At 41.0% G+C, this 15,087-nt stretch overlaps 1 protein-coding gene across 1 annotated transcript; it reads right to left on the reverse strand.

Moving 5' to 3' along the window:
* Positions 1-2,687: 2,687 nt before the first annotated feature.
* LOC129250476 (carnitine O-palmitoyltransferase 2, mitochondrial) lies at positions 2,688-14,813 on the reverse strand. The gene is made up of 4 exons (XM_054890101.1): positions 14,755-14,813; positions 8,423-9,157; positions 2,987-3,778; positions 2,688-2,928 (listed from the first exon to the last, which is right to left on the reverse strand). The coding sequence occupies exons 1-4, from the start codon at positions 14,811-14,813 to the stop codon at positions 2,787-2,789; spliced, it is 1,728 nt and encodes a 575-aa protein (XP_054746076.1). The 3' UTR covers positions 2,688-2,786.
* Positions 14,814-15,087: the final 274 nt, after the last annotated feature.

A 15,087-nucleotide genomic window follows, 5' to 3' on the forward strand; every position in this document is an offset into this window, starting at 1 on the left:
TCTGTACTGGACAGTATGTTCATAAACGCCTCTTTAGATGATCTAAAGTTCTTTAAAAATCTGTAAGGAAATTTGTGTAATATTAAGTACGTCAACACATTTTGAAAATTCTAAACATACTCAGTGGAAGCCATTTCTAGGGAGTTGGATGCGCCCCTCAACTGTTTTCTACTTCTAGCTAGTTCCGCTAATCTTTCATCGTCCGATAAATCGTCGAACCACAAGTCCGTTGTACTCATTTTCACAAAAAATACTTTTTTTAACTTTTAAAAATGTTGTTAGCAAAGAATTTCAATACAATCGGTTTTTCTCTTATTTTGATTTGCTGTATCAGCTGAGAAAAAATTATCTATTGTAAATGCGTCGAGCGATCGAAATTCACAATAGTCCTATTCTTCAACGAATGAGCACCATTATACCAAATGAAAATTCGTTCGATCAGCACTTTCGACTACAGTCGAAGATCGAATGTTGCTCATAATAAGGGCCTATAACTAAATTTTGCTCTCCGTATTTATATAACGTCGAATTTTCGACGTACGGGCAATCCTAGTATATTACTAATGGCTAGCCTGCAGCGCTAACATTCTTTGTTTCTAATGACAAACGAATTCCAATCGACTGCTGCTAAATTTACATAATTCTGTCTCTTCGTTCCTTCTTCTATGCGTTCCTGTCATTGAGACTTCTCTATACCTTAACTTTCTCTGACATGATTATGAGTAAACCAAGCGGAAAGAATAACGAGACAATCGAATTGTATACTCGACTAGGACATATGTAGATAGCAATCCACATAGTGCAATATTATGTACGAGTTAACGAAAGTATGAATACAGACCATTCTTGAAGTTGCTACGAATTGAAACTGGAATTGAGTTCTAGATACGTGCAGCATTGACAAAAAACAGAGTTCAAATAACTGTATACCAGTACAATCAGATCATTCCGAAGAGCCGATTTTGTGAAAAATAATTTCTCGTAAATCTAATTGGTGATTTGTGTTATACAGCAACCAAAGCTTAATATTATATTACATGCCGAATGCTTGGGATCATTATCATGCTGAAACCAGAAATCATCACCAAGCCCCAACTGTTGATTGCTTTGCATCATACTAGTCTTTAAAATATTCAAATAAGAAAAATTGATCCATTGTTGACTCTATAAAAACAAGTTTGCCAACTCCTAGCACCGCCATACACCACCAGACCATCACACCTCCCCCGCTATGCTTCACAGATGGTACAAGATTATCTTTTTCGAGCTCAATACCGCTCTTAAACTGAACTAGATTTCTTCCTTTAATGCCAAATATGCAATATTTGCTTTCATTCGAAAATAGAAAACGATCCCAAAATTCTGGAAGCTTGTAAATATATTCATTTACAAAATCCATGCGTTTTTTCTGTTGATTTCGGACTTGTACAGTTTTCTACGTGCTACGAAATACCCATCATTTGTAAGTATTTTACGTACAGTATCGTCGTGCACATGCTTGCCAAAGGAATTAAAAAGTTTTTACATATTTGAGAAGTCGTAGTTCGAGGATTATATTTCACTGATTGCAATATGGGTTGTTTTTCATGTACGGTCAGCGTGCCAGATCGACCATAACGTGGCCTTGACACAATTGAACCAGCAGTATTGTATATTTGCACGACATACTGCACTCTTCTGACTTCTTCCTATGATTTTCACAAATTCGCGGAAAGACTTGCCTTCATTTCTAAGTGGCAGAATAATTTTTCTCTCGCCAATACTAATTTCCTTAGTTATGAGGGCCATCGCTATGTCTTGTACACAAAAACTTTAAAATAACTCCAAAGTAATGTAGTCACAGTAAAATCAATTACAAACTAAAATAAAACCGTTATTGGGTATGAATATGCCACCGCATACTGCGAGGAATCACTGTTTTCATGTGTATGAAAACTTTTTCTGCTTCTTTGAAGAGAAGTTTTTTGTTTTGTAAAATTTAATTTTTAAAGATGTACTTAGGAAAAAATGTATAGAAATTATAGAAAAATTGCTGACTAAACATTTTTCATAAAAGTTTAGAATGCTTTAGTTTCTTTTACAATGAATTTCTTAATATGTTGCCTTCTTTTTTTTGTGTGCAGATACTTTTCCTGAGAAATGTATATTTGGCGCCTACAAAATTTTTGGGTATTGAGCCCTTCTGTTTATGACGTGCATCTAGATGTTGTTCCACAGTTTTGAACCGACTCCGAACGGCAAATATTTTTCGGAGGTTAACCATTGTCTGCCGAGGGGCAACCGCTATTAGAAAAAACTTTTTCTTCATTTTGGTGTTTCACGGAGTTTTAAGCCTACGTCTTCCGAATGGTAGTCACGCACCAGCTCATTCGGCTACGGTGGCTGCAATTATTATTTTTATTTTTTTTAAGAACTTTTTAATAAATAAATCCGTTTAATTTCAGCTGTTTAATTCATCAAGCCCACGAGTAAACCATTTTTCGAAGAACTGATCCGATAGTTATTCTTTATTATTTGAAATAATTGTCGAATTTGTTACATTTAACCTCACATAAGGTAATACTTAGATTTTGGGTAAGCCGACTTATGTATTTCGTTCACTATACAATAAGTTAAGGTTATTCGAGTGATCCATTGAAGGCACCACTGCTTCGAACTACACTACATATGTAAAAAAACAACAAATATTTGTTTGTAGAAATATTTACTTAACATTTTTTAGTTAATTTATAACTTCTTTGAACTCATTCTTTGTAGAAATATTTACTTAACATTTTTTAGTTAATTTATAACTTCTTTGAACTCATTCTTAAAATGTTATATATATCATTGAACGCAGTTTCGAGGTTATCAACAAACGCTTGTCCGTCTCGCTGTTTTTCATAAGAGGAAACTATTACCCCGCAATAATCGTCCTGAATTGAATACCTGCTAGAAACATTTAACAATCATAGAATTCGTTTATCAACTTTAACTGTATACTTACGCTATGCCCAATCCATCCTGAACCACAGGACCAAAGGAACCCGCCAGCAAAGCAGTTGAAGATAACGTTGAAGTACTAATGATGTTATGATTGATTTTTGCATAACCTTTGCTATTATATATTTCTGGCAATCGTTTACCATGAAGTGAAGCTTGATGTTTTAAGGCAAACATATGCCTATCAAAGCCTTGTCCCATGGCAGCTTCTTTTACAAGCTTATTATGCACTTGGGAACATCGTTTAATTGAGGTATACAAATCTCTCGTATCAGGTTGCTTACTTCGCGTTTGCATTAAGCTTTCACAAACTTGTTTTGTTGCCATAGTGCATGGCCGCACAGTCTCGGTGCGCCCATGTCGGAATGCAGCCGTACTACATGATTCATAGGTTCCAACATAATCGTTAAATGCTCGTTTGTATGCAAGTTGGAACGAGAGTTGCATTATCGCGTCAGGACTTATACCATGATATTTACACAAACTTTTAGTTATAAGGGGATAACGGAGCATGTTTATATTAAGTTGCTTCATTATATAAGTATTATTTAAAATCGCTTTCTCTACGGCTATTTCTACTAGTTTATCGGTTTTCAGTTCGATTGGTCTCACAGACTTAATGTGTTCAAAATTTTCAATATCTAAACCAGGATCTGCAAAGGGACTTTCTGTGGTTTCTTTATATATTTCATTGAAATATCTCAATACGGCGACGCCGTCGCCCCAAGAGTGCTCGAAATTCAGTGCAGCCGTACCATCCGCGCTTACTATCAACGATAAGGACTTGTCAAACCAGCTAGTAAGCAATAAAAGAACATATTAAATACCACTCTTCGAACTGGCAATAAAATTACATGCCAAATAAACATATGTTATAATATGTTCACATATAAGTAGATGATCTACTTTTTGTGCTTCACTCCCAATCCGTAATTAAAAATCAAGATTTCCCATACAAAATTTCTCTCCCTAAATCTGAGATTATAAAATAATCCTAGATAATAACCATACTGTGTTTTCTGTGCAATAGATCATTATTTTTACGCGTGTAAAGAAAAACGTCGAGGTAAAACCTAAATAAAATGGATGCCGGCAAAGAAAACAGGTTTGTAGACATAATTGTAATAAAATGTTTGTTAGATATTATTAACTATGCATTCATATAACAGAAAAAAGCGTGTGTCCATAACGTGTGTTCTCTTATTACTTATTATAAAATGTAATATCAAATTTCGAATTCGTATTGCTGCCATAATTTTTTGAAACCTCAGTAAGCGTCGTTTACGGATTTCCTCCAACTGTTTATTATTAGCAACCAATTGCGGAACTAAATTAGCTATTCCTTCTCCTTGTCTTTTCTTCATAATAATTAAAAAAAACTAAAAACACCGAAATATTCCACCATTTAATTTCATTATTCATTTTCATTTCAAATTAAACCTTTCACAACAGTATCGACAGCTGATTTTCAATTTTGCAGGTAATCTGCCATATGTGAACGGGTTGTTGTTGTGACAGCATAAACATTCCCTAAGTATGGGGAATGCTGCTGGAGTGACAGTCCTTGGCCGGATATAAATCCGGGACGTAACGGTAACGTAGAACCGACTGTCGTGGAAACGTATGTGAACGGGTCGATTAATTTTGTGGATTTATTGGTAATTAATGCATATGTGAACGTACTTTTAATTTAATAGTGAATTACCACGCTAATTAGGTAATTCCACTCTCACAATTCGCGTCTGCATGTTTCGAATGAAGTGATTCGTTTTATAAATTTTCAAAGTTTAATTATCTTATTTGGTTGAAATTCAGTTTTAATAACAACGCGAATTAATGCCAAATCGAAGTTTTTCAAAGAAAGAATTGCCAAGATATTTGGCACGGCTTTTATGAAGTGCAGGGCATTCACAGAGGAGGTGTTGCACCGACTCAATTTCTTCTTCATCTCTACAACTCCTGCAGAAGTCATTGTGAGGTACACCCATTCTGCTGGCTAGGGTGCCAATAGTGCAGTGACCCGTTATAACACCTGTGAGGACGCTGGTAGTTAATCTGTTGAATCCTAGCAGACATTTTGTCCTTTTAAGATTCAGTTTTGGCCAAAGCGCTTTGGAAACCCTACAGTTAGTAGTCAGAGACCATTCTATTGGTTTCCGCGATTAAGCTCAGGTCAATCGCAGTATAGAACTCATTTTTTTTCTTGTTCACGTTTCCCGGGAGCATAGATCTTTGTTTTTTGTTTTGTTTTAGAAACAGGGAAAGTAGGTAAATTTAGAAAAATGCGAGGACCGTGCTTTACGTGGAATTTGAACCCACAACCTCTGGGATGGCAGATTAGTGCACATATGCTAGACTACCGAGGCCACTATAACTCATGTAAAGGAATGCTAATGTTCTCTACCACTCAGTGAAGGCCCATTTCCGAACCTTTCCTTGCACACTCATTCGCTCTTTCATTTACCTCCACTCCAGAGTGGCCGGGGACCAAACAAAGTGTGGTGTTGGATAAGCGAGAGCGACCTTCTACATTCTTTAACACATCTTAAAGTTATGTGCGCTGACGCCAGTGCCTTAATCGCTGATTGAATATCAATAAAAATTGTAGGGTTTACCGGAAATAAGTCAATTAGTCTTATCGTCTTTGCTGCTTCGTGTATAATGTAGATTTCAGCTTGGCAGAAGCTAAACCAGTCTGGGGGTCTAAAGGAGCAATTTAAGAATACTTGTTTCGGGTACACTCCCGATCCATCTTTGAGCCGCCAGTATAAATATGCCGACCACTATAATCTTATATGGCTCTGGTCTGTCAATCCTTTCTGTCGGATATTCCTATTTTATAGTATTCTTTCAGATCTATCTTGGGAACCAGATGGTTTATTTTTGATGCGTCTTACATGTGTTCCACAGATAGTATAACCGATTCCTGACCGTGTGTTTGCTTATTACATGTATGCTGCTTTAATCCTTGAAGCAGATTTGGCCGATATCTCAATATGAAAAATCAGACGTTGGTAAACAAAAGCATCCTTCGTTAATATTATCAAACAATTGCGCAAACTGCCAAACAATTGTACACAGCCTGCTTTATTATTATTATAATCCAAAACACCTCGCACTGGTATTATAAAATTCCATATCATCGCAGTAATAAATTGTAAAGTAACGTTTAGGAAGTCATCCCATCTCACTAAGGTTTTCAACCTATGTATGATTACTTTTATTATCCCATAAACAAGAAGAGTAGCTCCAGTACTGTAAGCTGGGAAACCCGCCAACCAAAGATAATCGGATATCTCTCGGTGAAATATCTCTACGGTCGCCGCTTGTCAGTAACAGTAAGTTAAAGTCGATAACACACTAACTCTGATTGTCAATAAACCGATAACATGGTATTACTTTCGATAGTTTTCTCTATTTTGCTCGGCACAAATAATCGCGTTAGCCACTTAGAAGTCGGTAGACGGTAACAATTGGGGCAAAAGTAAAACATGTATGGCGACTTTTAAGATGATTAGTTGCCCGGCGGGATCCAGGTACACATCAAGCAACCACTGGACCCAATGACAGCAATAAGCATATGAACGGCATTGATAGAGAGCCTTTAACTACTTGTTGAACTTTCATCTCTCGGCAGGCAACGGGAAACTTCCAAGTGTATTTTTGCTATGAAAAAACTGCACGTAAGACACCATCTGCCGTTCAGAGGCAACATAGAAAGTCAACGCTCTTCACTTATGGTCAAAAACCCAACAAAGGATGTATGCGTCGGTTGTATATAGTATTAAAGTGTTTTTCATAGAAAATATGGCAAAAATAATTACAGCAATATTGCGAATCTGTTACATTTTTTGATGGCTTATTATTGATGCTCTGCCTATTAACTGTCCCAATATTGCAGAAGTTATTTCGCGCCAAACCTGTTGTTTGAAAATATGGGAACTTGAATGTCTATGATGCCATCTCATAAAAGGTAACCCTACTGCGATTATTACAGCTCAAACACACTCTTAAACAAACCTGCAAAAACACTGTAGGAAGATGTGGGGCACAAAGACCGTTTGTTTAGAGCGGTAGTTTCGACCCATCGGCATTTGGCATCGTTCCCACGACAGTTCTACGTTACCGGAATGACCCGGATTTATATACGGCCAAGGACTGTCACTCCAGTAGCCCACCCTTTACATCTATGGGGAATTTTTATGGTGCCACAACAACAACCTACCGTTTGGCGGTCATATAGTACGGTTCGATCACTCAGCGTTAAGTGCTATAACCCATACGGAAGTCACAGCTGGGTATTAACTTGCCCTTTACCACCATAGATCGTGGACCTAACCAAACAGCCGTATTAGCGTTAACCTTGTTAATTCACACACACAACGCTGCTAGAAGACAAGGAGAACTGCTCTATTCCAACGGGACTAAAGAGGTGGTCGGCAATCATTCGTAATATTTCGATATATATATATATACATATATATATATATATAATTGGCGCATACTCCCTTTTTGGGTGTTTGGCCGAGCGCCTCCTCCCATTGGTGGTGTGCGTCTTGATGTTGTTCCACAAATGGAGGGACCCACAGTTTCAAGCCGACTCCGAACGGCAGGTATTTTTATGAGGAGCTTTTTCATGACAGAAATACACTCGGAGGTTTGCCATTGCCTGCCGAGGGGCGGCCGCCGAATAGCCGCTACCGCACATATAATACAGGGGGTCCGCAAGACTGTGTCATTTCCTCTTATTATTAATTTTCTATATTTCGTAGTAGCCCCAATTTCGTTTATTTCTTTTGCTGATGGTTGCTTGATATTGGCGGCCAACAATGACACTACTGATGGCTTGTTTTCGAAGTTTAAGGATTATCTACTACTTTCCAATTTAAAGTTTACGGCTACCCTATTTACACTGTGGAACGAGGTCAAACTCTAAGTGACGGTATAAGTCGATGATACACAATAAACATCTTCATAGGAAAGCGTGTATGCTCTCTGTCAAATAGCATGTAGTTGACGTGAAAAACGTTCCCAGAGGTACCTAATAGAAGCAGAGCCTTTTCCTAATCACTAACCCCACCGTCAGAAGTCATCTCCTCCAAACTATTGCTGAAGCACGCATTATACAACCACTGTACCCAACGAAATAAAAGCAGGCTTTCAAATACTTTCTTCGATTATCCATCACTAAATTTCCAAACTCTCGCCCATTTTTCGTTAATAAAACCAACCAATTTCATCAAGGAAATGCAGGGGTTCCACTACTTGAGGAAACAAGGCACAGAAAATTTAAATTAAGATATCACTTACGGGGCCAAATGCTTTAAGTGTGCCTCTCCGAAGCCCACCAAGAACAGCACCCACCGTTATCTAACCTTACAGAGCAAATCGTTTTATATAATTTTTATTTACGTATGTTTTTCTTTCGAATTTGTCTCACCGATTTTTCGCATCTCCAACAAGTAAGTGCTTTAACAGGGGTACGAAGCAATCCTCACTGTACACGGGGTCATCAGTTGTGTCCAAACACAGGCAAAATAGTGCCGAGTCTATTTCCGTTTCAAGTAATCGCTTATTTTCTGCTTCTAAATTTTCTACTAAATGTTGACGCATCGTGGCCCAATCATCTCGGTTGCTAGATGTCAAAGCCCCAAAGGGCACAGGAGAAGGTCCGCTATCTTCATCCAACTGGAGAACAGCATGTAAACGTCCAAGGATTACATTAGGTCGTTCTATGTTTCCATCTTTGTTCAAAACATCTACAGAATACATATTACCTCGACGCATAACTAATATATGTTTTGACCTTTCATCTTGCACCAGCCAATCTTTTCCTTTTCCGGGTATTCTAGATACGCCAAAAAGTCGACTGTACTGAGTCATATCCAAAGGAAAAGCTTTAAAGGCATACGCTGCATATGTGGCTACAGCACGTGGCATGAGTCGCATCAAATTCCGAAAGCCTTGAGTATCGGTTTTGTTAGGATTTAAATGGTAAATTTCAGGCTCTAAAATGTCTGCCTGAAGCGAACGCCAAAATCTCATTGAACTGATTACTAAGTTAGTGGCACGTAGCAGCTGATTTTGATATCCACTTCGCGTATCATGCTTCATAATTAGCAAAGGATTATAGTTAAGAGGTAATGGGCGTCGATCTCTCAGATACATGTCAAACCTATATTAAAAATAATTGTTTAAATTAGACTTTATTTTAATATTTTATGTTTTGCATATTTAGTTCTATCTTACATATATGGTACATCTCGAGCTGCAATTATTACAAAGGTTTGAAGTGGAATACACGGAATGCCTTTTATTGATCAACGCCCTAGTAGCGTATCTCGAACCATAAAATATTTTACGCTGTTTAAACCGCTACTATCTTTTCAATGCATGGGTTAATATTATACTATATATTAAAACCTCTACATATTTCAACCTTGAGGAGAATCGATACGATATATAGTGGCTCTCACAAGTATTTTGCATGTGAAGACGATTAAGTATAGGGTTTTCCAATAAAAGGTGTTAACGGTGAATGGACTGCGCTATCGAGAGATAATTAACTTTTTTTTATGGCCGGAATTAGATGGTATTGATCTGGACAACGTTTATTTTCAACAAGACGGCGCTACGTGCTATACAAGCAACGAAACCATTGATCTTTTACGGGCAAAGTTTCCGGACCGTGTTATCTCTCCAAGAGGTGATCACAATTGGTCACCGAGATCTTGTGATTTAACATCTTGTGACTTTTTTCTTTGGGGCCACGTGAAAGAGAAGGTCTACACCAACAGTCCAGGGTCGATTCAAGACCTAAAAGATGGAATTCGTGAGGCTATCGAGGACATAGGGCAGCCATTTTGCAATTCGGTTATGGAAAATTTCATGAAAAGGATATTGTCCTGCAAGCGTGGTCGTGGTGATCATTTGCCTGATGATAAACATCCGATCATTTACATTAAAAATAGCAATTTTCTTTGAATATCAAAATAACACCTCTCATTGGAAAACCATATATAAAGCGTTTTTCAGTAAGAGCACTTCAACTTTTGAACTTTTTTGAATAAAACACAAACGGTTTGACTTTTTTAACTAATTTTTTTTTTATTATCGAGTTTGAACATACACATTTAAGTATGACATTCGATTTCTTTTGCATGACCACCGCGTGCACGTTTTACGAAGTCCAATCGTGGAACCCAATTTTCGACCACTCTTTTGCATAAATCGGCCGAAATTCCAACAATTTCGCGTTCAATATTGGCTCTGAGCTCACAAATCGTCGCCGGCTTTTTACTGTAGACCAATGACTTCACATAACCACAAAACGGGACGGCTTGTTAAATGGACCGTAAAATGGCCGTAATGCTCTTAAAGTAGCAGCAATAATAAAAAATTTGCACGATTTGCAATCGTTGCTCAAGTGTGTAGCGTTCCATGATGAAATGTATACTAATGAAGTTTACAAATGACAAGCGAAAAATAAAAAATATTGCGTCGTTCGCCCTCCCTATCGGAAAAAAGTTGAAGCGCACCTATTGAATAACCCTCTATATATCTTTCAATTTTTGTATTTTCGTATCTTCTCAATTCTTCTAACTTTCGACAATATTCGGCAAGTATTTTTCCCCATTCCTCGATCAAAACAGCCTCAAGGTCACATTTTTTTTTTTTTTTTTTTGTGTTTCCGAACTTTGTCTTCGAGATGGGTATTAACTATTTTTTATAAAGTGTATGTCAGGACCTTGTTGAGACATTTGCAAATTCTATGTATTGTGTTGGTTTTCATATTGAACTAAGAACTCGTTCCATCACATACCCATTTCATCAGCCTTGGAATGTAAATTTTCCTTGAGAATAAACAAATAAAATATTAATCTATGGCGTTATCTATAAAAACTACTTTTCTCACTCCCTGAGCTGACAAAAAATCTCAACCGCCGTTTAGCAAAATCGACTAGGCAAATAACTAATGTATCTTGCAGATTTTCCTTCATTGTGAAAATATAAAAGTTTTTTTTCAGCTTTAGTTAATTATTAAGCCATAATAATTTGTAGAGTACCACAATTACAAACGACATGAATTCAATTATATGTGATATTAATAATCCTTGTTGTTGTTGATCTCCTTGCCGCGGGGATGGGGCTTATATAGTGGTTAAATTTAAAAAAATTCAGGAGTTCCCATTAAGAGGGAAGCTCCGTATGTGGATTTTTTGACCAGCCATTTGCGAAACGGCTCGTCTGGTGTTCGCCTAATCATCTATACGGACAGTACCGCACCAACATATTTACAAGTCAAGGTGTGCTTGGAATCGTGCCGAGGACTGAATGGTGCATCACGCACGGAGATTCCCTCCCGAATTCTTGGCCGCCTTCGAGAGTAACTGTGGCCTTACCGCGGTAAGAGGCGCTGCCGCGGGGGACCAGACTACTTCCTGCCCTTTGCCCTGTAAGTGTAGTGTAATCACCGGCCGTCTTTATCTAGCTCATCTAACGGTAAGCCGAGGAAACTAGCTGTTTCGACGGATTGGGTCCAAAGGGAGAGAGGCGTTAAATGAGTGGGTTTGATGGGGCATGTGAAAAGGTGGTTAGTGTCGTGCGGGGTGCCTTCATATCCTGGACATATGTTTACTATGTCGGGGTCGATTCTGGATAGGTAGGAGTTTAACCTGCTACAGTATCCAGAACGTAATTGTGCCACGTTACGCGGGACTTTCGGGGAAACTGGAGCTCTTCGTCTGCAATTAGTAGTGGATGGACTCCCATAACGGCATTCGGAGGTCGGGAGCTTAAGAAGGTGGTAAGGGTCTCCCGATGAATGTCGTTTATGGTCTGTCTGCACACTGTCCGATCCTGGAGTGGTCTGTCTGTTTTGTCTAGGATCTCGTCCACGTAATTTAGGAAGTGTCTCCTGATATGCCTGGGAAATGGCTCAGGCTCAAGCAGGTGTCTGCATGGGTGAGGCCTGTGGTGACATCCTAGCAGGAACTGCTTGCTGAGCAGTTTGTTATGCTCCTTCACAGCAGCACAGGTAGCATATGAGCCTCATCGTGCAGGTGTTGTATGGGGGACATCAGGAGCATCCTGTCGCGGTCCTTATTGCAGTATTTTGGAAGGCCAGGAGCTTCGTCTACTGCGTATCACTGGTTCCAGGCGACCAGATAGGCGCAGCATAGTTAAGAACCAGTCGGCCTATTGCTTTGAAAGTCGACAGCAACATTTCTTTGTCTTTGCCCCAAGTGTTGCCGGCAAGCGACTTGGGGACCTTGTTGCAGTTCTGTACTATCGTTGCAAGGAGAAGGAGAGCAAGCTGTCAAAGGTGACTCCCAATGGGGTTGTTTACCGTCGGTCTTGGGGTATCATCGACGTGTACCTGAAGTTGCAGCTTGACCTCCTTTGTCCAGGTGGTGACAAGGGTCGCCGTGGATTTAGTGGGAGAAAGTTGTAGGTTTCTCGCCATGAAGAAGCGAGAAAGGCGGGCGAGGTAGTTGTTGTTGTTGTAGCAGCATAAACATTCCCCATATTTACATACGGAGATTGCTGCTGGAGTGGTGGTAGAACCTGCGGGCGAGGTAGTCGTTTACTTTGGGGCATAGGCCATCAATGTCATTGCCCGACGCCATTATCGTACAGCCGTCGGCGTATGAGACCAGTGAGACTCCCTCTGGTGGCTGGGGGAGTTTCGAAATATAGAAATTAAACAGCAAGGGTAAAAGGACACCACCCTGCGGTACACCTTGCTTTATTTTCTCTAATTATACGTTTGGTCTCGAAATATCACTGACGAGTGACGACCACTCAGGTAGTTCGCGGTCCACTTCTTTAAGCCTGGCGGGAGTGTCGACTGTGAAATGTCATCTAGTAGCGTGGCGTGGCTGACTGTATCGAAAGCTTTTTGTAAGTCCAACGTTACTAGGACAGTCCTCTCACAGGGGCGGTTTTGGTTAAGTCCGCGGTTTACCTGGGTGTTAATGACGGTGAGTGCCGTGGTGGTGCTATGCATTCTTCGGAAACCATGCTGGTGTGGGGCTGGGGTCAGGTGTTCTGTAAGGAGTGGCAGTAGAAGGGCTTCAAGAGTCTTCACTACTGGGGAAAGGAGAGTTATCGGACGATAAGACTCCCCTTGATTGGCGGGTTTTCCTGGCTTCAGTAGTGGGACCACTCTGTGGAAATTAGGCACTTATCAGGAATGATGAGATTGGTCATAGACAGGTTGAAACCCTAGTGAGAAATTCTACTCCCAGTGAACCCAGCTTTTTCAGCATCAGCATGTTTAGTCCGTCAGGGCCAATGGCTTTAGATGGTTTCATGAGTTTGATGGCCCCCTGAACCTCGTCGCTGGAGAAAGCAAGCGGTACACTGTTGTGTGTCAGTTTGTGCAACCGTCTGGTAACACAACGTTTGGATCTGTCGACCGGAGGATGCAGTATAAATTGAAGGCTAAAGTTGAACGCGCATCTCTTCGGATTCGACGAAGTACAACCGTTGAAGGTGATATCCACCTTGTCGTTGTGCTTCGTCGGGTTCGACAGGGACCTTACGGTGGACCATAGCTTGCTCATACCAGAGGTGAAGTTGCAGGGCTTCAGATGCTCTTCCCATTTAGTCCGCTTATGTCGGGTTACCAGTTGCCGGATCTCCGAATTGAGATCCTTTATTCGAGGATCCCCGGGATCGGACTGGCGTAGGCGATCACGCTCATTCGCCAGAACAGCTGCTTCAGCTGGGAAATTGGGGCGTATGTACCGAGTCCGTCCAGCGGGTATGAAGCGAGCCGCGGCGGCTGTAATCGCCTTACGGAATGCGCGTTCGCCTGCGCGCACATCGGTGGGAATATGTAGAGCGGCAAAGATGTCCTCAGTAAATTCCGCGAATCTGGACCAATCAGCTTTGTTGAAGTTGATGTATGACCGGTGATCCGCGGAAACAAAATCGTCAGGTTTCTCGATCGAGATGATAATGGGCAAGTGGTCTGATGCAAGCGATAGCATAGGTCGCCAGGTTATGCTATTTATCAGACCTGCGCTAGCAATTGTGATGTCAGGCGAGCTGCTGCAATTGCCCACTACCCTAGTGGGGCGTCGTCGTTTACAGTGCTGAATGTCGAATCGTCTATCTGCTCTGCCAATAGTTGTCCCCTACGATCATTTGGCAGGTTTGAATGCCAAAGATCGTGATTCGCATCAAAGTCACCTACAACCAATCGGTTTTCACCCTTGATGAGCGCACCTATATCAGAGAGATATTCTGCCGGGCAGCAGGTGACAGGGGGTATATAGATATTATAAATTTCGAGCTCAGCATCGCCTGGCCGGACAGCTATACCTTGACATTCTAAGGGGTTGTCCCTGCGGTCGATGCCTTCATCGATGAGACGATACTGCACTGAATGGTGGACTATGAACGCTAGGCCACCACATTTGTCTCGCCCGCGATCGTGTCTGTGCACGTTGTAGCCATCCCTGGTAATCAGGGGGAGCTAGCGTGCAGTTTTGTCTCTTGGACCACAGCTATCTTGATACCATACCGGTTCATGAAGTCGACTATTTCGTCAATCTTGCTCGTGAGTCCGTTGCAGTTCAGTTGTAATAGCTTGAAACTTCGCGGGAGTGTAATCGTGCCTCAGGGGTGAGGGACGCGTGGTGTTGTCTACGTTGGTTCTGCTGTGCGTTCCGCAAGAGTTGTTGTGGCCTGACGTTGCCAGAGGGGGCGGTTACGGGTGCAGAGCTCTGCAGCAGGGAGCAACGAAGTCGGGTGTCCACTCACGGGTGGTGTGCAGGCGGGAGCACATCCGAAAATGGCACCAGCCACTGCAGGAATTGCATTTCGAGGAACTACGGTCTGACACACGGAGCAAACTGTGCGGGGGACCAAGAGCTGCTGGTTTGTCCCCGTACTGGGATAGAAGCAGGAGGGTTGTGGGTCAGTGAGGGAGTTGTGTTGCGCGTGGGAGCTACTTACCATTGAGGTGTTGTTTGTGGCGGCAGTTTGATGTGCCGGCACTGAGGGCGGTATCGCCGTTGAGGCAGGGGCCGCCTGTGAATCTTAAGGCCTGAGCAGGTCTTAAGATGGCCTCACCCGTTGCACTTATTACACCTA

Source organism: Anastrepha obliqua, chromosome 6 (assembly GCF_027943255.1).
Source record: "Anastrepha obliqua isolate idAnaObli1 chromosome 6, idAnaObli1_1.0, whole genome shotgun sequence".
NCBI lineage: Eukaryota > Metazoa > Arthropoda > Insecta > Diptera > Tephritidae > Anastrepha > Anastrepha obliqua.

Bases quoted from the DNA above. Each gene is read 5' to 3' on its own strand.
- LOC129250476 (XM_054890101.1), bottom strand. From the start codon at position 14,813: ATGCAATTCCTGCAGTGGCTGGTGCCATTTTCGGATGTGCTCCCGCCT. The intron at 9,158-14,754 runs GTGAGTGGACAC...TTTTTAATATAG, and splicing joins CTCCCGCCTGCACACCACCC to GTTTGACATGTATCTGAGAG. The intron at 2,929-2,986 runs GTAAGTATACAG...TGTTTCTAGCAG, and splicing joins CAGGATGGATTGGGCATAGC to GTATTCAATTCAGGACGATT.